Raw genomic sequence first — 25,877 nt, forward strand, 5'->3', positions numbered from 1 at the left:
GGCTTAAAAAATATGGAACAATATGCACTAATTATTGTCTTTTTTCATTTTGTTTGTACCCATTAAATACTATTATATTACAGTTTAACATAATACAGTTAAACCAAACACTGAATTAAACTAAATCGATACAGAGTTAAATTTAATATCATGAGTGAATAGATGAATAGATAGACGCACAGCAAATGCCACAGAAGACTGATGTATTGAATCATAATATTAATAATATTGTATGGAATGCAGAGTATGCAATAATAATAATGCTTCATGAAAATGACCTATATATCCATATATCATCGAAATTAATATCTACTATCTGACACATGATTTATGAACATGTGGGTCACTCGGCTGATACATAAATTCAAAACATATTGCTGAGTACCTAACTGTAAAAAATATAATATGAAAGATGACAAATGCCAATATTTTATCAGTTTGTAGGTAATAAAAAATATTTCCTTTGACTTTTACAGAAATCAATAAAGTAATAAAGGATGACAGAAATTATAAAATTGAAATCATATAGATGTCGCTACTTTGCTCGCGCAGTTTTCAATCAAAATATGGAAAAATAAATAAATTTTTTCATTTAATAAATGCTCGTAATTAAATAATTACTTCACAAGTCATGGAAAACGTTGAATAATCATTTAGGATTGATTCAACGCACTGATGTATCCGGTACACTGTTGTCATCAGGTTCTCCGCACATAATGACCACTAGACGTTAGCACAATATATCACAAATGGCAGTAAGTCGCAGGTTTGATGTTCAATGCAGGGATACGATATGTGGAAATATGCTGATGTCGTTCCAGCAGAGAAAGAACACATGGGGAATGGAGGACGTAGCCGACCACATGTTGCGATACTTGTGACCGGACACATTTATGTGGTATTTCAATTGTGACTGTTATTTGTAATGCATGAATAATTATATTTCAAACCATCAACATCGAGTAATTTGGCAAAATGAAAAAATTTGTGTACGGGGATATATAACCTCCTCTTTCTGCAATTCGCTTTTGTGAAGTTGAAGTAAATGTTTCCCGTAATTCACTCGCACAAACTTAAAACATTTAAGTGAAATATAACCAACAAATTACAGATTGAAGCATAATAAACGCTGTCATGTCAAAAACGACAGACAGATAACAAGCCCAGCAGACCGCTGATAACTCACAATACATATAGGGTCAACAACATTCAACGACTATTTTCAGGGACAGTAGGTACTGGAAAATACTAAAATACTTATCAAAACAATGATAATATTCCGTCATCAAATAGTATTTAATTGTAAAAAGTGACTTTATAAAAGAATACTTACAGCGCGAAATATGGATTAAAGAAAAGTAGGCAGGTATGTTACGTAGATAATTAACGGTGTACCATATGTTTTGCATAACTACCGGTGACAGTAATACGAACATTTTCCAATAGATAATGCAAACATTTTAACATGAACAACTGTCAAACTTTTATCTCGGATTCGTGTTATCTGATAAAACTAATCAATTCCAGTAAAATAAAACGATTTATTATACACACGAAAAGATAATAACCCACTTACAATGAAGCCATACGTAAATTCACTGTAAATGGAAAATTACAACTCACAGTGAGTACCTACCGTAATATACTTAAATAATAACTATATTTTTAATTAACTACAGTCGAGCTCGGTTATTGCGATCACGGATATAGTGAGATCTCGGATGTAACGAGGAAACATTCATTGACATTTTAGTTTATGATTTTCTCCATACATTTATTCACTTTTATAACGAGCTCCTTATCAGATATACTGAGCTAAAATATCGTCAAAAATTTTCTTAAAACTGTTAATGTGTGGATCATTTAAAAACATTTCGACCCTAAGCAATAAAATCAAACAGAAAGGATGCCGACGGGTACAGATTACGTTTATGACACTAGTTAAGTGTCTAAGTACCTACCTGATTGGTGTTTTCACCCACAAGATTGAAAAAGTATCCACGCATATGGTTGAAAAAAAAATCTAAGGTTTGTGAGTAAGTAGATACCTACCATAGGTATAGAAAAATACTTAGGTATTCTCTGATATAACGAGTAACGATTATAACGAGCAAACTCAGTCAGTCCCATCTTCCTCGTAATAACCAAGTTCAACTGTATATCTTTTATTCAATAAATAATTCACAAGATTTAAGAATGTACCATTCTAATTATTGAACATACATAATTTTGAAAATATATAGCCTATAGAAAAAATCTTTTTTCGAAAAAAATAAGACTAAGAATAGGGATCACCGCATTTGAAACGAAAGCGGCAGTTTCTATTTTAGTAAAATGTCGGCAAGTCAATAAAAAATGCATCATCCTGAATTCCTTACGTACAACTTGAGCGCAATCCTGCACACTAAGGTGTGGGAAGAAGAACGCTGTCCAAGGGACTGGGTGAACAGTGAAATCATCACACTTCACAAAAAAGATGACTGCTAAATACTATCTATAGAGTGTATACGGTGGAGCTATGGGATGCTGGTTTGACCTGGAACGATGCAAGAAGACTATCGAGCGGCAGGGATTCTTGGAGGCGCTGCGTGGTGTCCATATGCTCCAATTAAGGGGTCGATATGGCCGAAGAAGAAAGATTTATAGTGAAGCTCATATACATGGATGATTAGTGATGACACTGATGGGTAATACACATAATTGTGCATTGCATTGTCATGCATTGAGTAATGTTTACTTTTATAAAATTGTAAAGAATGTAGTGTACTTGTATGGTATTAGAGCAGCTACCACTGTCAAAAACATAATATAACTACAGTCAAACTTGGTTATTACGATCACGGAAATAGCAACTCGGATGTAATGAGAAAACATTCGTTGATCTTTTAGTTTATGATTTTCTCCATACATTTATTCACTTTTATAACGAGTTACTTCTCGGGTATACCGAGCAAAACTGTTAATGTGTCGATTGTTTAAAAACAACATTTTCGACCCTAAGCAATAAAATCCAACCGGGCAGTTAACTAGACCGATGCCACCGGGATCGGATTACGTTTATGAAACTAGTTAAGTGTCTAAGTACCTACATAATTCGTGTTTTCGCCGACAACATTGAAAAAGTATCCACGCATATAGTTGAAATTGCATGTAAAAAAACCAAGCTTTGTGAAGTCAGTAGGCACCTACCAGCGCCGGCCGCTCAGCACTTCATTACAATAAACAACTTCTTTTGTAGTTTACGAAGGCCATTCTTGTTTCGGGGATTTTTACGATGGTTTTCAGATTTTTTATGTTCTATGCTTAAATAGAACGTGGCGCGAAATATGTTATGTAACGATATAACAAGTAATGCTTTTTTTTTCGACCATGTCCAATCCTAATAGGATCATATGGGCCTCCACAGAGTAGAGGTTTTTTTTTTTAACAGATTTTGTTTTTTTACGAGAAATGAATGTCAGCCACTTGCTCAACCTATTAGGTCCATACCCTGACTCACACACAAATTGAAAAACAATATGTGTACTTGCCAGACCCAGGATTCGAACCTGAGACCCACGGCGTGATAGTCCAACGCTTAAGCCGCGCGGCCACCGTGGGTGTCAAATGTAATGCTTATAACGAGTAAGTTCAGTTGGTCCCATCTTCCTCGTAATAACCAAGTTCGACTGTATATATAAGATACATTAATATAAAATAAAACCAACCTTTCTGCCTCGTTTCCTAACGTGCTGTTCATTACGTCTTGAGAAATGTCTCGAGTCTCTCTCTCCCCCGTGCCATCGTCCTCATCGATCTTGTGCAGAGTACTCCTCTCGAGATTTTTACTGTCTCTTTCCTGTTCAACCCTCTCGGTATCCAGCTGCTGTATTGCCGCCTCGTTTCTCGCAGTCCGTTGTTGATCCTCTTCCCATTTCAATTTTGTTTCTGTCTGCACTCGTCTTTTCAGCTCGGATATTTTCTCACGTTCGTCTTCCATCACTTGGCAACCTAAACAAGTATTCCACACGGTCAATGTATGTAGTAGTAAGTAGTTAATAAAATAAAATAATACCATCCAATAATACAATAATGAATTCATGAAAATTTCAAGTTTCAGGGTACATATTATCTTGGCAATATCTGTACATTTAATAATTTATGAAATTGACAACTGCGGGCAATACAAAAACAGATAAACCCTCCATGCGAAATGACTTGCAGCTTGTTCAATTATTAGTCTTAGCAACAAAGCACATTGCCGTGTGATGCACGCGTGGCACGAGAGGCGTAAAAAGCACTTGCTTTGCACATAGTGAAATGCGCAAAATAAGTGCTGTTTAAGAACCCTGTTACATGCGCACATCGCATGGCTTCTTGCAGTGTGCACCACAACTTAGAAGTCTTTTTTTCGATTTTCAATTTCATATTCTTCTAGAAAATGTTGTCTTCAACGTCTTTGGTAAATTATTTATTAATTGCAAAATGAACGGAATGAATGCATTTAACAAATGAATAAGTAGGTACCGAGTTGTGAAGGTAAAATAAAAAAGTAAAAAGAGGAAAGAAACAACATTCACCTTTCTGTTCTAACATTGCCATGCGATTTCTTTCAATTTCCCTCAAACTATCGAGCGTCCGCCTTCCCAATGAGTTCATCTCACCGGTCTTGGACAAGATCGGTGCATCCAATGTCACTTTAGACATCCTATCTATATCATCCTGAGAAGGAACTTTGGTATTCTCACACAAGCCACTGAAAATATCGCCAGAAAATCGTCGACCCTCATCTCCGGCACTCTTCCTGTAAGATATCTTCTTCACGTCGCTGGATTTAGTTATCTCACAGAGTCTGACAGTGTTACCGGTCGTCGGGTCAATTATCCTAACTTCCTCTTCTAAACTGTCTGCGTAACTATCTCTAGCATCTCCATTGTACGAATTGCCGGACATTCTTCGGAAATCGTCAATAATATTTGAATTATTTCGATCGGGTGAAATGGATATTGACTGTTGATTAGTCTTTGTACATTTACTTAAATATTTATTGTCGGAAACGCTCGACCTTGCATTTTTTACATATCTATGTTTAATATTCTTTTGTTCTTCATCAGGACTACCTTCAGACTTAAAACTGTCTCTTTCATCAGAATTATTGCTAGCGTTCAGATCAATATTCTCCTTATTACTGATAACCTCATTGCTACTCTTCACCGATTTATCTTCTTTATTCTTTTTCCCTACAGAATCTCTCCGGATCATCTTACCGAGAGTAGCAAGCGAGGGAATTTTGGAAGACTTTTCTCCAGATTTCGAACTTTGTGATATGTCTTTATTTTTCTTGGAACTCCTTAAGCTGTTACACTTTTCAAATGATCCATACTCCGACTCAATATTGTCATTATTAAAAAACATATTCTCATTCAAACTCTGCGACATGATATCCTGCGATTTAGTATGCGATTTTGATCTCTTATCCTTTCCTTTTAATCTACTCAAAGAATCAAAATTCCTCTCCCAAAAACCTTGCTTCTTCTCTTTATCAGGACTCAAGTCTGATCCAGAATCAGTTTTAATAGGACTCTTTTCCCTAGATTCCTCAGAGCTTACGGATTTATTGCATCTTTTCTGACTAAAAGTTTCAATTTCTGCGGGACTCGATTCATTTTGTAAAAAGATTTGATCACTATTTCTCATAGGACTCGATTCATTACTAGTAGATTCCCGTATAACTTTGTTAGGACTGTTTTCAATACTTTGTAAACTTCTGTCCTGATCGGATGTAATCAAATCTTCAATGGAACGTTTCTCTCCGAGATCGACAATCATACTTCTGGACATCTGATCGATGGAGACTAGCCGATCTTTTAAAGTTTTTTTTCTATTTTCAAAGCATTCGAATTCATTGACATCTTCATTATCAGAGCTGGGAGGAGAGAAATCACCAGACTTGATTCTAGAGCGTCTTTCTTCCATGCTAGAGTTTCGTTTACTATCAGCTTCTCTGTAATCCACTCCTATTTCAGTAACGGCAGTTTTTATGTCCATTTCTATAGCCTGCAAATCAGTTGTTAGTTTCTCTATGATATTTAACATACTGACATAATCCGCTTGTAAGACTTTTGTTTCTTCAACGGCCGAATTGAGATTGTTGCTTGTCTCAATTCTGAGGTTAAGTATTCTTGATTTCTGGGCATCAATTTTTTGTGTGAGGGCTGTTATTTCATTTTGAAGTTCCTCTCTGTGTGCGAGACTGAAATGAAAGAAAAACAATAAATATATTATATTCTATTGCATATTATTTTAATCATAAGGAAGACAATTTAATTTCAATTAGAATAAAAACCAGCCCTCCAAAATGTCATATAAGACGTTATCCATAAATTATGTCACTATACGGCGTAATCCCGCAGCAAAATCTTATACCCCAATGCCTTAATTTAATTTTTAAACTCCACCCCCATTCGTTACAACTTAAATTTGTTGAAAATGATCCATTTCAGTTTATTGTTGTTAGGGAATATTTAATACACAGAAAAAATGAGTTTATATTTTGTTACTATAAAATGAGTTTACACTTTTTACAACCCCCACTAACCTATTCGTCATAAATTGTCACATTATATAAGACCCCACCCTTCTCCATTATGACATGTCATATTATGGATGACCACAAAGACTAACACATTTGTGTATCCAGAAAAGTTAAAACATGATTTGGAAAGGTTTATTTTCAACATAAACATTAAGGCCATGCATTAGTTGAGGCACGGTCTAAAAAGATCGTTGCTAGGCGATGTGCGGATTGCGGGTCGCGGGTGCAAATGACGCCTGTCAAACGAAATATTATTTGTCATATAAATCCAACATACGTCCATTTTATGTTCTGTTTATTGTTCTATTAGTAACAATAATAATATATTCATTGACATGTTTTCTTTTTAAAGTAAATGGGTAACGTTTTTAGTCATCTTTACACGATTTTAGAATTAATTGACCCGTCGCCATCACGCAGCAAAGTGACGTGTTTCTGGCTCGACATTCTCTCACTGAATGGCAGCGAATCCAAAATTTCGTCGCGCCTACAGTTGAAAATTATTTGGCGTTTCACTGATGCGTCACCTTAATGGTCTCTATTTGATGGTACAAACAGGTGAATGATGCTACGGGATTCTGGAGAGATGTAACAAGTAGAGCTTTGAATGGAGTCATAATCATCAACAGTGAGGAATGTGATAAAAAAGAAGGATTCAGTCTAAGTTATTACCGGACAAAACAGAATCAACTCTACCAACCTAACATATTATTAAAACACTACAGCAGGCCAAGAGGCTCGATTATAGCATTGAAACACATCACAAAAACATTGAATCAAACCTGGAACCCCAAACTGAGAAGTGTGCCTTGTGCGTTGTGCTAGTTACAAGAGCCGCTTAATAATATCATGAAATCTCAATGTACATATTAGAATAATTAGACTTTATTACATTATGTCAAATCACTTACTTTTCAGCCTCCTCCTCGAGATCCTGGAATTCCATGTCTTCAAAAGTCTTTCTTTCGTTTTCAAGAGATTCTTGGGCATTTCGTAACTCCTCCAAAGTAGCAACATGCCGGGAGAAATCTTTTTCCATTCTAAAAGACAGAAAATTATAACACCGATGTCATTAAATATAACATTATTTTATTTATTCATGGTAGGACTCATTTCTGAGATATGGATACATAGTATGAATCGTTTTATATGTTTTGGTGTCAGGAGTCGTGCGATATCTGTTCATAAAACAATAAATTTAAATGGTTTTTCACCAAAATGTGTCATTGTATGTGTTTTTAAATTGTCATACATTTTGCTTGCATAATAAGAAATTAGATTAGAATAAAAAGTTTATTTTTTTATTCAAAATTGATTTTCAATGTCCCATTTTCAAGTGAATTTACATTTGGCGCTGATGAAATATATATTTTCTAAAAGGGGCAGTCAGTAGGTAATATGATAAAGATTGATAAACTCTGCTGTACATAAGTGAATAATATTATGTACTTGTTAACTCCTTTGGCAGCTTCTTGTAGTCGTTGATTGGCTGTTTCATGTCTTGCCTCTTGCTCTGACTTCTGATCGCTCATCTGCCCTTCGAAGGTCTGCGCATCGCAGCGCAATCCTGTCAAACGTTGTTGCTCCAACTTTAAAATGGCCATTTCTGATTCGTATTCTCCTTGTAGAAGAGCTTTCTCCAGTTCCAACTAAAATGATCAGATAATATTAACTGTAAAATATACAAACAATAATTGGTATCACCATCAGTCAATTTTGAATAGAAGAACAAAAAACATTATAAGCTGATTTAGTATAATTACTCATAGTTGATTATCTTAATTACTACAACTGAAAAACTACCCTGACTGGCATTGATACAGTGGACATTAAAGGATTGAGCCCAATCCTTCTATTAATAATGTTTCAAATACACTCTATGACGATCGGTCATATATATGTCGAAAAACCCGTTTCTTATGTTGGCGTCCTGTGTCATAGGGTGTCACAGAGTGTAAATAGGATGTCATAGCTGTCATACAATATGTATGTATAATATGTCGGAATGGCATAGATTTGATCATAGACACTAAAACGCTCTTAGCATATATGTGCCCGATCGTCATATAGTCTATTTGAACCTTAATGCTAATCGGACACTTAACCGGACTTTGAAGAGTGGTCAAAAATTTTAATTATATTTTTACAATGTTTATTGAATATACGAGGGTGGGTCAATAAGTCCTTAGAAAAGCCGACAGGTGGCGCGACTAGTACTGTAAGCGGTTTGTTTTCATGCAGCGGCACTACCGATTCAGTATGCTGCGAAGTTTCAATCAGATTGGTCGGGTTGTTGTGTGTTTCTCGTACATTTGAAAAAAAAATTTGCTTGTTTACAAAAATGGAGAAAATTGAGTTTAGAGCTGTTATTAAACATTTTAATATAAAAGGGTTAAAAGCAAAGGAAATAAAAAATGAGTTGGATTTAGTTCACGGCATATCTGCTCCTTCACTTGCAACTATTTATAACTGGTTAAATGAATTTAAACGTGGTCGTACATCAACAAAGGATGAACCACGCTCAGGACGTCCTGTAGAGGTGACTACACCAGAAATGATCAATAAAATCCACGATATGGTGTTAAGTGACCGAAGATTAAAGTTGAGTGAGATAATTGAGGTTACAGGGATCTCAAAAGGTAGCGTCATTTCTATTTTACATGACAAATTGGGCATGAAAAAAATTTCTGCAAGATGGGTGCTGCGTTTGCTCACAGTCGACAATAAATGCAAAAGGGTGGTGGCCTCTAAAGCCCTGTTGTCGCTCATGCAACGCAATCCGGATGAATTTTTTCGTCGCTTTGTGACTGTAGAGGAAACATGGATACACCCATTAGCGGCTTTAAGCCTGAAAACGGAGTAGGTCAATTTTGAATATATTATTTTAATTTGCCTTTTCGTTGTATACTTAAAAGACGTATTGCAAATTAGCTTTTTATACATTATAGAAGAAGTGCTAGAAATTGTTATAGGTAGGTTACTTACCCTTAAAAAAGTTTCCATTTTTCACGTTGTCAACTCATCGTTAACCGAAATTGCACCCAACACGTTATAATTTTTTGTAAATTAGGTCAAAAACCAAACGTTGTGTGTACATTTATACACCTAATAACTGTTGTACTTAATACTATTTAAGTACATACGATTAAAACAATCAAACATATTTAATAAAAACTCCATTATAATACCTAGTGTTATGGAATGGCGGGATAATTTATATATAAACACTTTTTATATTTCCACTGATCTTATTAGAAGGTAACTTTATGATTAATATAGGTAGCAGATTACATTTTAATCGGTAACTTGTATACAATGGTTTAAATACAGAAAATGCAGTCGATGGGTTTTACTCAAAGGTTGGATTTAAACTGAACTACAATTAATAACATATGAAACTTTCAGACAACAATGGTCAGTTTGAAATAATAAGCGATAATAAATAAGAATAAAAAGGTTTACCGCTTAAATGAGACCTTGTACCACAGAACAAAACTCTTGAAATATTTGTTTAGATGTTTTATATCATTCTGTTTCATTTTACATATTGAAAATAGTATAGCCATCTCGTTTTCAGCAATGACCAAAATTTTGTGTATGCAAGCGATAAAACAATATGAAAAAAAAGGCGTGTTTTGTGCTTTCTTTCTGTCTCACATATGACAAATGAGAGAGAAAGAAATATTATTAAAAAATATGAATCTCGGCATTCATGAAACTGACCGAGCAGCGAATGACTGCGAGAGTTGAGATACGTGTGTGTTTATGGTGGTTAGATACATGTGCATATACATTAGTGTGCGTCACGTTACAATCGCTCGCCAAAACGGGAAAAGGCGTAAGATAATAATATATAGGAGATAATTGACATTGTATAATGTATATAGATTGTAAGATATTTATTTTTGGGAGGTCATTGACTATTTGACCTCTAAGGCCAGCCGCCACTGGATACACCACTATACTCCCAAGACGAAAGAACAGTCAAAGCAGTGAATTGCGAAAGGCGAACCATGTCCAAAGAAGGCGAAAACCGTAAAATCAGCTGGTAAGGTTATGGCTACTGTATTTTGGGATGCACGTGGAATTATTTTCGTTGACTATTTGGAAAAAGGAAAAACAATAACAGGGGATTATTATGCATCTTTATTGGACCAGCTAAAAAACAAAATTGAAGAAAAACGGCCTCATTTAAACAGGAAAAAAATCCTCTTTCATCAGGACAATGCCCGTGTTCACACATGTTTACGATCAATGGCTAAAATTGAAGAATTGAAGTTCGAATTGGTCGACCACCCACCGTATTCGCCAAATTTAGCCCCCAGTGACTTTTTTCTTTTCCCAAACTTAAAAAAATGGCTAAGTGGACAACGTTTTTTTTCAAATGAAGAAGTCATCGATCGGACAAATGCTTATTTTGAGGACCTTCCGAAAACTTATTTTTCTGACAGTTTAAAAAAAATTGAGAAACGTCTAACCAAGTGTATTGAGCTCCAAGGAGATTATGTTGAGAAATAAAAAAAAATACAAAAATAAAAACTGTTTTAATGCTTTTTTCTAAGGAATTATTGACCCACCCTCGTACTTCATTTGTGAGGTATGTATTTTGACCAACCATAACTTCTTAGCACCTCAGACAGTAGCATAGACAAAACAGCAAGGTGCCAAATACTATGGCGAGTATGCATCAATGGTCAATACTGTTACAATACACGCTTGCGCCCGGAAGTCAGTGTGATAATATTATACGGTAGATAGAAATGCCAAGTAATAAATGGCAACTTGTTCAGGCTTATTCACCTTAACCCAAAAACTTAACATTTTCAGTTTTCTTTAAATATTATATGTATACGTAGAAACTTTCGAATCTCTCATATTGCCTACCTACAGCATAGCACGCTACTCTATGACAACATCTTCTTGGCTACGTGTTAAAACTGTGAACTAACATGCTCCTCCCATTTTTAACCGCACTTCTGTTATAAACTAACAAGCTTCTCCCATTTAGTCGAAACAGCGCCTTCCTTCACGTAGCTAAGAAGATGTTGTCGTACTATAGTTGTGTTTATACAAATATTAGTAAGTTATGAGACCATTAACAATGAACCAATAATTTCACTCTGCTTAGCTTGAGTTTCTCACATTATAATTTTATTATTTACGAATGGAACAATAAACCAACTTGCACTATTTGAGGGAATTGCATTATGGGTAAGATTTAAATTATTTTTTACAAGTCAAAGTAAAATGTTAAATAATTATTTTATTTTGAGTCTTTTGGTTCATTGGTTACTTATATATGAATATTTATGCTTTTATTTATCCTCTTCAATAGTATAACTTAAAAAATGAAAATCAAACATACCTCTCTCAAGATGTCATCTTCCTGTGAACGGATATCAGACATTTTACATTTGACTGTGTGTATTTCGGCTAGCACCTTCTTCCGTTTACATCTTAATATCTCCAATGTGGAGACGTTATCTTCCAAACTCTTCCTTTCCTCCTCAACTTTGATGAGCTTCACTTGAACAGGTGTCTGTAATTGGGAAACACAACTGTCTCGGCTGACATCCTCTCGGGCACCATTTTCACAGAACACTTCATCTATTAAAGGAACGTCCCGTAATTTTTGTGACATTTCTTGCAGGTATTCGTTTGTACTACTTTTATTATTGGTATTAACGGATTTTTTGGTGTCGGAAGGTGTTACAGCTTGCAAAAGATCTCTGTCAATATCTCTGTGGATTTCATCCAATTCTGGAATATCTGCAATTAAATCTCTTCGAATATCTTCAAAGTTTCTTCTGTTACCGCCGAACACGTTATCTGGATCGAGCAATGCTTCTTCTTCTGCCGGTTCCTCAGAATGATTCCGATTTTCAGGTTTCAATCTCGCTATTCTCATTTCAAGTTCGTTGGCAAAATTTGTATCATCTATCATTGGTATATCTTCAGTGAGACTCAGTTGCTTTTCTATTCCCGAACACTTTGCGTTGCATTGATTGCTCAATTCGTTTGATGCGATGCTTAAAGCTTTCAAACTGGCATCAAGCTGATAGTTTTCCAATTGTTCGATTGGGGGCGGAGATGGAAAAATAAAATGTTGCGGATTAGACTGATTTTGATGAGTATATGTTGTTTTAATTCTTGTCCTAGGACTATGAGAACTGGGAGACTTAGGTGTGACATTCAAATAAGGTGACACATTAGCATTTACATTTCTGCTTTGAATTACCATATTTTCGTAAGGACTGAGCGTAGAATTTGACACCGAAAAAAGCATTGGGTTATTTTCAGTCACTCTCGGTGATCCCATGTCTCCATTCTGAGGATTTCTATCATAACTTCCAGCATAATTGGAGCTATTTTGAGCATTTCTTGCGATTTTTCTTATCATAACTGGGCTTGAAAGTTCAGTAATGGGAAACTGTCTGGCGTTTTGGACATGATTTTCTTGCCTATGAACCGTCATAGTTTGAGATTCGAGGTTAAAATTCTCATAGCTCGAGTGGTGTGAAGAGAACTGTATGCTTTTGCTATCCACGGGTGACATGGTTATTTGATTGATTCGATTCATTTGGGTATACTGCCCGTTTGAAATGGTCGGCATGTTGTTTTGTGTGAATATTTTGACATTTTCGTAATTAGGTAAATCGGGTTTATGATGTCGATTTTGAGTCACAAGCGGTGATTGCGGAGACGGCGGTTGATTTCTGATCGGAGAGTAATCGCTTCTGTTGTGACCGGGATCAAATCTAAAATTCAATGTTTATTCAAATATTTAGTATGAAGAATAATATATCCATCAACCATTAACAGCACAAACAATAATAATATATTATAGATACAATATTTAATACAAAATCTGCAATCTTACCATTCAATTTTATTCAATATATTAGGTTTGTGCTCTCGGTCCCAACACACATTGAAAAATAACATGTGAATTCGTATTCATTATCATCTTACATAATTTTGGACTAACTAATAAAACCATTATATACAAAGGCATAATAAGGATCTTCAAAATATAATGGACCTTATCAGAATCTCCGAGGATTGGAATAATTATACTGATGCCCAAAAACTCCGGGGTTCTGCAAGCTATGTCTGGGGTTATGTGAGAATTGGCAGACTTGCGAATAAAGTGTGAGCTAGGTTAGATATCACATCACATCATAGATATTGAAGAAGCGACACTTTTACTCGGGGTGGGGTAAGTAGTAATACTAGACTTGCCACTTCATAAATTTGCACTCCGGCTCTACAATGAAAATGATGTAACATAATATTATATTATTATCTACTTATTTATTTATTTCTACATATATTAATATCATTATTTGATATAATTTTATGCGAGGTAATCAGGCAAAGAGCCGTATCCGTGTAGTAAAAAGTGTACGTCAAACTTGAAAGTTTTTTTTTCATGTTTCCATTCAAAATAGGCATCCATAAAATATAAGTAATTAATAACAATAGTAAGGGACTTTGAAGACCGTTTAATAGTAGCAGTTTGTATATGCATGTCACTGAATACTATTTTACACGTCTATGCTGTTTCTAATTTAGCACTCTGATGTGTGTCAGTCAGTAGGGTTTCTGTCAGATTTCACAAAATGTGTCAAAGATTCTGTCAAATGAAAAACGTTGAGAATCGCTGCCCCAGACATATTGTCGACATGCGAATTTGACCCGGTCACTGGATTCGAACTCGTGATGCACAAATCAAAAGACAATTCATGCAAACAAACACCTATTTAAGTACTCCAATCTATTAAAAGATGAATGATATTAACAATTATTTAGGTAGCATTAAATTAAATAACAAAATCCTCAGTAGGTAAAGTGACTTACCTGAAATAACAGTATAAAATAATTTACCTGAAATAGCCATCACTAGATTGGACAATATTGGGACTGTTTTGCAGACCACGAGGTAGTGATCCGTTTGTGATTATTTTGTTGGGAGGCCTCTTCTCAGTCGGCGTAGTTGGTACACCTGAAAAATGAAAACAATAAAGGAAGCAAAAAAATAAGTTGCTATTTAAGTTTGAAGAGAATGACAGAGGAGACACCCTTCACATCTTAAATAATTATTATATATTTGCGTTCACTGTGCGGCATCCACAAAATGTATGTTTAAAAATTACAAGAAAAGATAGATTATTTCTAGATAGATAGGTAAATAAACAAACACTAGACAACCTCAATCAAAAAATGGAAATAACTTTACCTTGTGTAGCTTGTTTTTCATATTCAGCGCAAATGTTTAAAATCTCTTCAAGTCGTGCCTGCTCCAGGAACTTTTGGCTTTCATCGTCCATTCTCGCAATATGTGCCTATATGTTGACAAAAAAATACTTGTAAAATATGAGAAAAGCAACCACATAACTGAAAAGCATTAGGAACTCAAAACTCGTCTGCCTGCAAAAAAATATTTTTTTATGATAAAAACTCATAAAGAATGATTTCATATTTCATAGTCTTAAGATAAGAGAATTACATATCATGATATTAATAGTTAATAGTTACAATAAAGATAGACATAACCTTGATAATAATATATGTTTATATTTTTTTACTTAAAAAATAATCAGTACTTATTCAATAAAATAATAAATGTCAAAATAATTCATAAATAGTTTCGACGAACTAGTCAAGTTCTGCGAAAGTAGAGGCTTTCATTCAGTAGTGGACTGTAATGTGAATGATGAAATATTCTCAAGCAGGAGAGTAATGCCTGTGTTCCCCCCCCCCCCCCCCCATTTGGATTTTTTATATTAAATCGATAATATTTTTTTATAATAGTAGATAACGTTTTGATTCATAAGTCATAATATAAATCAAATAGTTTTTTTTTATCTGTTTACAAGAGATGACTAAAAACAAATTATTATATGCCAGGAAGTGAATGATGGCTCTTATCAAAGAGAGTGATACAAAACTGACAAATCTGATTAAATTAGACATATTTTTGTTACTTTGTTTCTGAACATCAGTGAGAATTAAATAAATGAAAAGTACAGAGGAAGCAGTTGAAAAAGCTTTATTTGGTAACTTTATTCAATCCACCATCGACTGAATCTGAAGATCTGTTTGAGAAATTATAGTAAAAGAAATTGACCAGGGATCGTCAATATAATATGATATCACTCCGTAAGGGAGGGTGTGATATAATGTGATAATTTGTGACAAAGGGATAGGAAAGGGAATAGGATAGTAAAGTTGTGGAAAATGTAATATCACAACAAAATACAAACATATTTTTTTCTAAAAAAAGAATAAACAGTCGAGCTCGGTTATTACGATCACGGATATAGTGAGATCTCGGATGTAACGAGGAAACATTCGTTGACATTTTAGTTTATGATTTTCTCCATACATTTATTCACTTTTATAATGAGCTCCTTATCGGATATATCGAGCTAAAATATTGTCAAAATTTTTCTTAAAACTGTTAATGTGTTGATCGTTTAAAAACATTTCGACCCTAAGCAATAAAATCTGACCGGACAGTATGCCGTCGGGTTCGGATTACGTTTATGAGTCTGGTTAAGTGTCTAAGTACCTACCTAATTGGTGTGTTTGCCGACAAGATTGAAAAAGTATACACACAGATGGTTGAAATAAAAATCCAAGGTTTGTGAAGTAAGTGGTACCTACCAGCGTTCATCACAATAAACAACTTCTTTTGTAGTTTATGAATGCCATGCTTGTTTCTAATATGTATTTTTGTTTGAATTGCGACTTTTTGTGTTATGTGACCGCTTATTTAAAAATACCTATTCTCTGATATAACGGGTAACGCTTATAACGAGCAAATTCAGTCGGTCCCATCTTCCTTGTAATAACCAAGTTCGACTGTATTTCTAGAGAACATTATATTGGAAACGATCATTTTCAACGATTTTTTTTTAAATAGGAAAAATAGTTTAGAAATATAATTTACACAGGAGGTAGAAGAATTTGTGCAAACTGTAATGATGGGGAGAGAGGGGGTCAAAAAATACCAAAAATCGTAAGACAAATGACCCCTTTCCAAGACTCAATATGTCAAATGCAAAGCCTTCAAACCTTAATAGAAAGCGATGATAATAAAAATAAATTAAGAAAATTAAATAAAACGTATCCTATTGATCAGTGATGGCGAACTTATGGCACGCAAGTTGATTTCGCATGGCACGTGAATGTTTTATATTGAAGAGAAAATAAAATAACCTATAATAATTAAAAAATTATTTTTCTTTACAAAAAAGTTTTACAAATAAATATATTAGAAAGTATAACTAGAATAATATTAGAAAAATAATGACGACATAGTCATGGGTATTTTCTTCGGTTTTTAATATTATTTTATTATTAGTTATCATAGGGGGTTATGTTTGTTATTGGTTACAATAATTATTAGATCCAGCTGATTTTTGCCATAGTGACACATGCTCAGTGAAGAAAAGTGCATGCATTTTATTTTTAATAAATCCTATTTAAGGTGGCTAATATTAACAATAAAAACAAAAATGATTGTTCGAGTCAAGTAGCAGAGACTTTCAAAGGTGGACTGGAGAGTATGGTATGATTCACGAAGGCAGTAAAGCAGTATGTGTTTTGTGTTTTGTATTCTGGGACAGTTGTACGCGAAACCTCGTCGGTTAAACGGTTATTATGAGATAAACCATAAATCACTCCTTGAGAAAATCCAGGACAAACAAAAAGAATTTGACAAACCTAATGAAATTTATCAGCAGTCATTAAAATGCCTGAAGAATAGTCGTTAGAAAGAAACATAGTTAAAATGCTCCCACGATCTCCTTGAAAATTTTGAAAACAAGGGAAAAAATATTCAAAGAATAAAGGATATGCCTTCGGCTAGAAACACGGTGAAAGATAGGATCTCAAGAACTCAATTGAAATTTTTAATTTTTTTTAATAGACTTCTTAAAAACCATTTTTTTCCCTTGAAAAACTGCTCGGCACGTCAGACAGTCGAAACATATTATTTGGGAAATTTTGGCACGCATACGTAAAAAGGTTCGCCAATCCTGCTATTGTTCATTTTCAGTTGGAATAACAGAGCCCATGGGTTGCCTATAACTACTTAAGTTCATGATAAGATAATAAGAATCATGTAAACAAAGGGGGTTTTATCTCTAATACAAACTTTATTATCAGGCAGTGTTCCTATCACTGTACAGTAAAGTTGTACACCTAGAATAATATTGTTTACAATAAGTACCTGTTTTGTAGAATAAAAAAAATGTTCGATAATGGAAATAAGAAACCATATTTTTTTATGAACTGCCAGAGAGCTCAGATAATATTATACAAATTTATTATTGGGAAACGAATAATGAAATAAATATATTCAATGAACAACAAGTGGATAGGCGTGAAATTAAATTAAAAGAAGAATATTAATAGTTACTAAGGCAAGAAAATTTACCTGTCTCCGTTGTGCTTCTGCCTCAGAGGTATGCGAATGCGTATTAGGTGGACTCGATGCAATACGACAATTGGCAGAGTTAGAACTACTAAATACGGGATTCCGATTGAACGTAGCCGACGGAGGCTTGAGTTTAAAACCCGCCTTGGGGGTGTGACCGTTGGTAATGCTACACGGAGTGACATCATCCGGCACGTCGCTGTAATAAGGATCCGCGTACGTCTTCGCGATGTGTTCAATCTTCGAAACGGGATTTTTCATAGTCACATTTGTATAAGAACAATTCCTGGGATCGACGATATTATTGTCATTCAAAACTATCTTGCGTAGATTTCTATAATCTCCATTGGCAACATTTTGCATTTGATTTTTGTTTTGCACGAAATTCGACGGGATTTCTTTACCCAGAACGTCTTTGGCGGGGGTATTGACGGTCAACGAATTGGAACTGAAAACTTTTGGGGAGAACATTTCACCGCCTTCATTATTTTGCGGCGAAGAACTTTTTGAATTTTTTTGTGAATTTCGAACATAATATTCGAATTTTGAAACCTTAGACATAATACCTCCCGATTTGGGTGGTGTATTCGCTCTTTGATTCATCAAAGCTTCCTGATCAGAATTACTAGAATTTGACATCTGATCGTATTCTCTCAACATTTTCCTCGGCGCAACCGGAGGTTTTCTTTTGCTCAATTCTTTATAAGTCATATCGAGTTCCTTCTCCAAATTCTGGTGGCCGTCATTTTGTGAATAATTGTTATCATTTTGTTGGTAGTATTGACCATTTTGAGTAATTTCATTCGTGGCAGCCATCGTCGCCTGCCCGTTCATTCTCGGATCGTTATTTCGATGATGTTCGTTGTTGTATAACGGTTGATTGTTGACCTCGACTTGTTGCTGATAATTATTGTCACCCGGTAAGAATTGCATGGGTGCCATTGAGATTCTCGTGTTAGGTAATACGGATTTCATCAGATTCGCTTCCGCCGGGTGATTGAAGCGGAGGTAGTTTGAGCGGCCAATGCCTATCATGCAACCTGCAACAATAATAAGCAGTAACTATTCAATAACATAAGAGAGTCATCACCAATTTCCGGTTGTAATGGCATTGTACCTAGGGATCGGTGGCGAAGGGGGAAGGTAGGCCACGGAGATCCGACATAAATAAAGCACACTAAACTTTGTCAGTCATACTTATTTGTTTTCATTGAACTAACAATACAAATTGCGGATGGCACCCTTTAGTTTTTAAATTTCGATTAAGCCCCGCCTAACCAAACTATCATAGCGGAGGTAGGTTGTGGAGACCCCACCAAAATAGTGTATACTTTGTCAGTCACAGTTAATTATTTTCATTGAAATTTTAGATGGACAGATATTTCTTGACTAGAATCTATTATGGCTTGATTAATGCAGGGTTTAATTGAATTTTAAAAGCTGCAATTTGTAGTCTCAGTTCAATGAAAACAAATACGTATGACTGACAAAGTTTAGTGTGCACTATATATGTCAAATGTTAACAGCCTACCTCCGCCCTTCATTACTGCTAGGGATGATATATCGAAAGAAAAAATATCATCATAGCAAAAGAGAGCATCGATACTTGCAAGAGTATCAAACAAATTTGTTTGCGAGACCTTTATTATAATAGGAATGTACCCACAACACAATATGCAAAAATATCCTTATAAAATCCAATCAAGCAAGTATCGGCATAAAGTGAGGTATCAAAAGATTCTTTCCTCGTTATTTAGGCCTCGAGACAAATGTATCGATATTGCATCTCCATATCCGTGCCCTTTCTCTTTATATCATATCAGTACAAAACTATTGATACTCTTTTGACATTCCTAATTGCATCCATAACTAAATTAAAATTTGCAATTAAAACAATACTTACCTAGGAACCTCAATAATTTACTTCATACATCATAATGATCTAATAAATAAATACCTTGAGATAATCTCACTGGCTGATCCACCATCAATCCGTCGACTATTGTGACACCATTAACCGGATAAAGGGTGACCACTCCGTTTGAGTTTTCTATTCTACAATGCTCCGACTGGACTCCGGTGCCTTGAAGCAGGATGTCCGAATGAACATCGGTGCCAATAGTTACCCTACCTGATAATAGGAAAAAAATAACATTATTATCATTTATAATAGGTCGTCGTGAATTACCACTAAGTAAATGCTGAATCTCTTGAAAAGAACATAACTGTACATTTTACAATCAATACAAAAATCCATCTTTAAGAACTTAATTTATTGACAGAAATTATTGATGATAATATGTGACTGTGAATTGAATTACAAATGAATAATACTTGTGTACAAAATAGGGTCAGTTGAGATAATTTTATTAAAATACAGCTGGTCCTAATGAAAGTGAGTAATGAAAGTATTATTATTAATTAATAAACCTTGTTTGATTGGATGTATGGTGACCGCTGTGCTGAGTCGGCCACAGCCCAAGCTCACCAAATGTGGAGTATTGGCAGCAACCCTTCAAAAAACAATAACGAATTGTGTATGTGACAATAATAATTATTTTTACTCGGGGAAATCTCGATCATGTCAAAATTGTGTTATTGATTCACTTAAATTTAAACAAAAATATGAAAGAATGAGTTTTCACAATACTTGTTAAGATAGCTCATAACAAAGCACAACAACGAAGTGAAGACTCTGTCCAGACTCTAGATAACATAATTACTGAAAAAGTTCCTTTAATTAAGCATACGTAGCCATAGGGTATAGGGCCGTTCGGTATTTCGTCACTGTTTCCACGCGGTCAGTCCACAGAGAAATTTATCCATCTAAATTTTGAGAGGGGGCGAGCTAATATGTTTGCACATTAAAAATAATAAGTGTGCAAACACATTTTATTCTCTGAGGTTTCCGCATAAGATTTTCTTGGAAAAGAGGGTTAAAACTAAATGATGGAAATTGTTGTGTTCAGCTAACCTAAGGGAATTCCCTTGTTCCCTGACGTCGACAGCAGAAGTAGAATCTTCAGCACCATTCCGCAACTGCAGTCCCGACATTGCAACCGCGCACTCAGTAATGGAAACCAATGGGAGCCGGTTCCGACAGCCCAAATTTCATACCATCTGTAAGAAATAAAACATTTTCAACAGCGAAAACAGATAATAACAAAGCCAAGAGGCAACTAAGCCCCATGTTATCAATTAGTAAGCACCTAATTACAGCTACTCCATAAGAAGCTAATGTCTTCTTCTTCTTCTTCTTTGGCCATATCCGCCCCTTAACTGGAGCATATGGAAACCACGCGGCGCCTCCAAGAATTCCCGTCGCTCGCCAGTCTTCTTGCTTCGTTCCAGGTCAAGCCAGCATCCCGTAGCTCCGCCGTATACACTCTGTAGATTGTATTTAGCGGCCTTCCGGGTCGCCGGAATCCGGTCGGCTTGAAGAACAAGCAAGCCAGGTTAAAGTTCTCTTCTGGCATCCGCATCACGTGGCCGAGCCAGGTCCAACGTCGCCTCTTCACTTTCAGCGTGATGAGAGGCTGCTTGGTGCGTTCTCTTATCTCCTCGTTGCTCCTAAAGTCATACCACCGCACACCCAATATTCATCCCAAACATCTGTTTTCGAAGTTCAGTATACGGTTGCTCTGAGCCTTCGTAAGGTGCCACTGTCACGGAATGGTTCGAGGTCACGACCGGAGTCAGACAGGGTTGTGTCCTTGCACCGTTTCTCTTTATCATTCTCTTTGACTTCATACTACGGAAGTCAATACCACCCGACTGAGGCATACCTGTTACCCCCACGGTGAAGCTATGTGACCTGGAATACGCCGAATAAGAAGCTGATGTAGGCTTCAATAACTGTGCACTTAAACCCCACTCTGAGCCAAGTGTGGCCAATAAAAAAACTTTACAATAGTGATGTATTGATGTCATTTGAACGTATGAATAATTTTTAGATAAACTTGCATTCTCTTCACAATCTTACTCGGATGGCTGGATGGCAAGATGACTAGATTGGAAATTCACTCTTAGTACATAAATAATACAATTACTCACTATTGGCATATCGTCGTTGAAACTAGAAAATTGTGTAACTCCGTTTTAATCGAAAATTGACTTTGAATGTCATCTAGTGGCCGTTGATAATATCTATCCGTCTTGCAAATTTTGTAATTCCAGAAAAATTGTATCATTGTTAAATCATGGATGATTTCACTCCAAAACCATACATTTGTATAGGAAACCATAATGTTTTTTGTCTCTCCTGTAAAGTAGTGTTTTTGGAGTTACACAATTTTCTAGTTTCAACGACGATATGCCGATGATATTAATATCATTCCCCAGAAGTCACAGGCGATGTAAGAATGATCGGCAAAAGACAATCAGCGGTGGATCATCTGGTATGTAAGAAGTTTTTGGAACAGGCCAAGACCCACCTAGGGTTGTGTGCCATATATGATGATGATGATTGATTGCCATATTATTTACGTTATAGTGTGAAACAAATTTCTTTGAGATTTCCACATTTCTGAGCAGATGAGCTGTTTCTAATTATAAACCCATCATCAGATTGGTCTTTCGTTGTACATACATCATTCAAAGGAACCAGATTGTCAAACTTAAGAGCTAATAAGTATTTTTTTTTCATATTATTGAAGGTGATTGTCTGATAGATAACTAGATGGAATTTTAGCATCCATCGGTTATAATAAGGGACTTTACACATGTGTAGATTCATTGCCGGCAACACTATTGTAGCGACAAAAATTCATATTATGTCAACACTCACTGTCACGATAATTTTAACATTAAGTATTTATGTGTGGGTAAATTGGTATAATGCACGATATGACTATAATTTAGATGCTTTATAACTTTTATCATTGCGAAAGTTCAATGAATATTGTCTTTGGTTCATATTCACGACAATATCCATGCATGTGTAAAACCCTTATGAGTGGCATTGTTTTAGTTATCAAAACTATTGTAATAATGTAAATTTATACAGAATTATAAGAACTTACCTTGCAGGGAGGGATGTGGTGCCAATCATTAACTTCTCTATGTGATCATCATATTAAGTTGTGTGGAATTCTGTAATAAAAAAATAAACAAAAACAAGTTATTTTCTGGATTATATTTATCGAAATTGTCAAAATAAATTTTATAAGAAAATAATATTCTTATCAAATCATTTGAGGAAAAAAACATCTCTTACTTTTAATGAGGAGATATTGTAACAAAAAAATAATAATTATAAAAAGTCATAGATGACATTGAGAAATGCGACAGATTTTATGAAAAAATCTCAGATCAAACTAATTAAGTATTAAGAAAATTTGAGTCGTATAGAATCAATTAGTAGAGAAATAAATTCATCGATAATCAAATATTTAGAACTTTTATGAAAAGTTTTTTTTTTACAACGTAAACTTTTTAATATGGATTTTTTTAAATAACGTAACAATATAAGTACTACTTATTTTATTGGCTCTAAAATCCGATGTGCATCTCGGCCGCTTCACGAAGAGGTAGGTACTTGACAGATTTTTTTTTACGAGAAATAGATGTTAGCCACTTGCTCAATATATTAGATCCATGCTCTGGGTTCAAACACATTTATTATGAAAGAAACAGCACGTGAATTCGACAGATTCGCATCTGGGACCCACGACTTCATAAGAGAATACTCTACAATTCGTCAATCGTGGACTGAGTGATAACGATAAGTAGATATAGGTAAGTATAAAAAAGAAGAGAGATACAAAATTACTGTCTTGTCGAATGATAAATCAGTACCTAGGTATCTGCCATCCAAAGTAAACTTTTTGGATGAAGGGATATAAAATGAACGGCGGGCCGCAAGTAAAACACTATTTCTAGACATAGGTATGTTATTTTTTTATCATGGAAAAGGAATTTCAACATAAAAAAATGATTCTCTAATAGCCAACAATTTAATGTGATGAATGAAACTGTTTTATATTTTTGAACATTTTTTTAATTTCAAGTGTTAATCTTGTAGTTGAGATTCTTAAAACTGATTGTAAATGTTCATCGGTGATGCTTGATCGTAAAGAGTTTTTAATGATATTCATAATTGAAAATATTTGTTCACATAATTATAAGGCTAATCAAAAAATAACCAACATTCTTCTATCAGGATATTTATTTTGTTTGTATTTGTTCGAATTATTAAGAGTGTTGTAAAATTTTCAGATTTCTTCTCGACGGTGAAATTCATGTCAGGCGTTAAATTGTAGAAAAGGTAAATTTTTTCAAAAAATACGATTAAACAGGAAAACATGGCGGGCCATAGTTTGCTCAGACCTGACTTGTCAATCATTTATTATTTTTGCTGGATAGCCATATTCATATAAAATTGATGCAACCAGATAAATGTAAACACAAATTCTTTGCGCATGCCATCACTAAAATATTACTTTGGTTAGAGAATACGTGACTACGGTAACAAATTTGTTCACACATCCTTTTTCGTATTATTTAAATTGTTGGTTGGTGTAGGTACCGACTCGAATGTTACAACGGGATAAAATTAACAATATTAATCATTATTATGATGTAATCGCATAAGTGTGTACTGTCAGTATTGAGTAGGTATACAGTCGGCTGGGTTAACTGACTATAATCAAATTAATCACACTTTTCTTTTAGAAAGGAAGTGAGTAAGGCCTAGACTAGCCTACCTAGTCGGAGCATAATTCATTCCGTGTATTATTCACCTAAACTAAAATATGTAGATGTATAAACATTATACATAACCCAAGCAGCTCAAAAATGGTGTTATTCTACTAATGAAATAATTAAATAACACAACTTGAAGTCAGCCAACAAAACTGTATGTACATTTTACCATGTCCGATAATACCTATCTACTAAAAACTAAGGAAAATTGGCCGAAGTCATTAAAGCATTCAAACCGAACGGAATCATCGATCAGCTCATTTGCCGACGTCTATTTTTTTTTTACAAATATTCAAAAATCGTGGGATTTATTTGATAGGTCCCTATATACGACATACGTCATACGACTTACCTATTTCTTGAAGACAATAATATTACCTAATAAGTTTTATTTAGATATAAATAAATATTATATAACTGGAGATCGGTTCAGAACAATAATGTTATAAAATTATCGCAAAAACATGTTGTATTTAAATAGCATTATTTGGCGTTATCCCATCCAAGTAACGTATAGTGTGACCCAGTGGCGATGGGTGCCTGTTAAAGGAAGGTAGGCTGTGGTAGGTAACAGAAAAAAGTCCTTTTTTACCATGGAATTCGAGTCTGGGAACCACGACATTGACATTATAAGCCGACGCGTAAGCTGCTCGGCCATCGTGTCATAATAGTATGATGTTTTCTACAAATGAATCCGCAATGCAAAATTACGTGAATTGTTAGTGTTATAATATCAGCATTTGTCCACTTAATCTTCATACGAGTATAGGTAGGGCGTAGGGTGTAGGGCGTATGCAGTCTTCTAACTCTATGTTATAGTATAGCCATAGCCTTTTCACTCCCGGATATGATTGACAAATTTAAAATGGTTACAATTTTAAATATGTATCTAGGTGCCTACCAGCTGTGTCAATCGAATTCTCCTAATTTCCACGTATTATTTCATTTTACCTTGCCAGTAATAACAATAACATTTTATCTTTTGTTTTTATCAATTTACTGAAACTTACTGAGAAACGTTTTCCTTTGTATAATGTGTAGGTATATTATACATACACAGGTAGGTACTATAAGCAAAATTTCGATTTAATAAATAAATGAATTAGTTAATAATTAGTTTAATAATAAGTTAATAATAATAAATGAATAATAAAT

At 34.7% G+C, this 25,877-nt stretch overlaps 1 protein-coding gene across 5 annotated transcripts in view; it reads right to left on the bottom strand.

The window, feature by feature from the left end:
* LOC147066708 (uncharacterized) overlaps positions 1–25,877 on the bottom strand; it is a 222,037-nt gene that overhangs the window by 57,896 nt on the left and 138,264 nt on the right. For all 5 annotated transcript variants that reach the window (XM_085955031.1, XM_085955034.1, XM_085955032.1 and 2 more), the window contains 12 exons: positions 23,042–23,111; positions 20,995–21,140; positions 20,451–20,533; positions 19,978–20,151; positions 18,021–19,060; positions 14,814–14,919; positions 14,462–14,579; positions 11,940–13,332; positions 8,024–8,223; positions 7,486–7,614; positions 4,560–6,232; positions 3,708–3,990 (listed from right to left, as the gene is read on the bottom strand). In XM_085955031.1, the coding sequence (XP_085811157.1) occupies positions 3,708–3,990; positions 4,560–6,232; positions 7,486–7,614; positions 8,024–8,223; positions 11,940–13,332; positions 14,462–14,579; positions 14,814–14,919; positions 18,021–19,060; positions 19,978–20,151; positions 20,451–20,533; positions 20,995–21,074 (5,279 nt within the window). In that variant the 5' untranslated portion in view covers positions 21,075–21,140; positions 23,042–23,111. The remainder of the gene's footprint in view (positions 1–3,707; positions 3,991–4,559; positions 6,233–7,485; positions 7,615–8,023; positions 8,224–11,939; positions 13,333–14,461; positions 14,580–14,813; positions 14,920–18,020; positions 19,061–19,977; positions 20,152–20,450; positions 20,534–20,994; positions 21,141–23,041; positions 23,112–25,877) is intronic.

The sequence above is a fragment of the Rhyacophila brunnea genome, unplaced genomic scaffold (genome assembly GCF_057557595.1).
Source record: "Rhyacophila brunnea isolate RB1 unplaced genomic scaffold, BYU_Rbru_1.0 scaffold_4, whole genome shotgun sequence".
Classification (NCBI taxonomy): domain Eukaryota; kingdom Metazoa; phylum Arthropoda; class Insecta; order Trichoptera; family Rhyacophilidae; genus Rhyacophila; species Rhyacophila brunnea.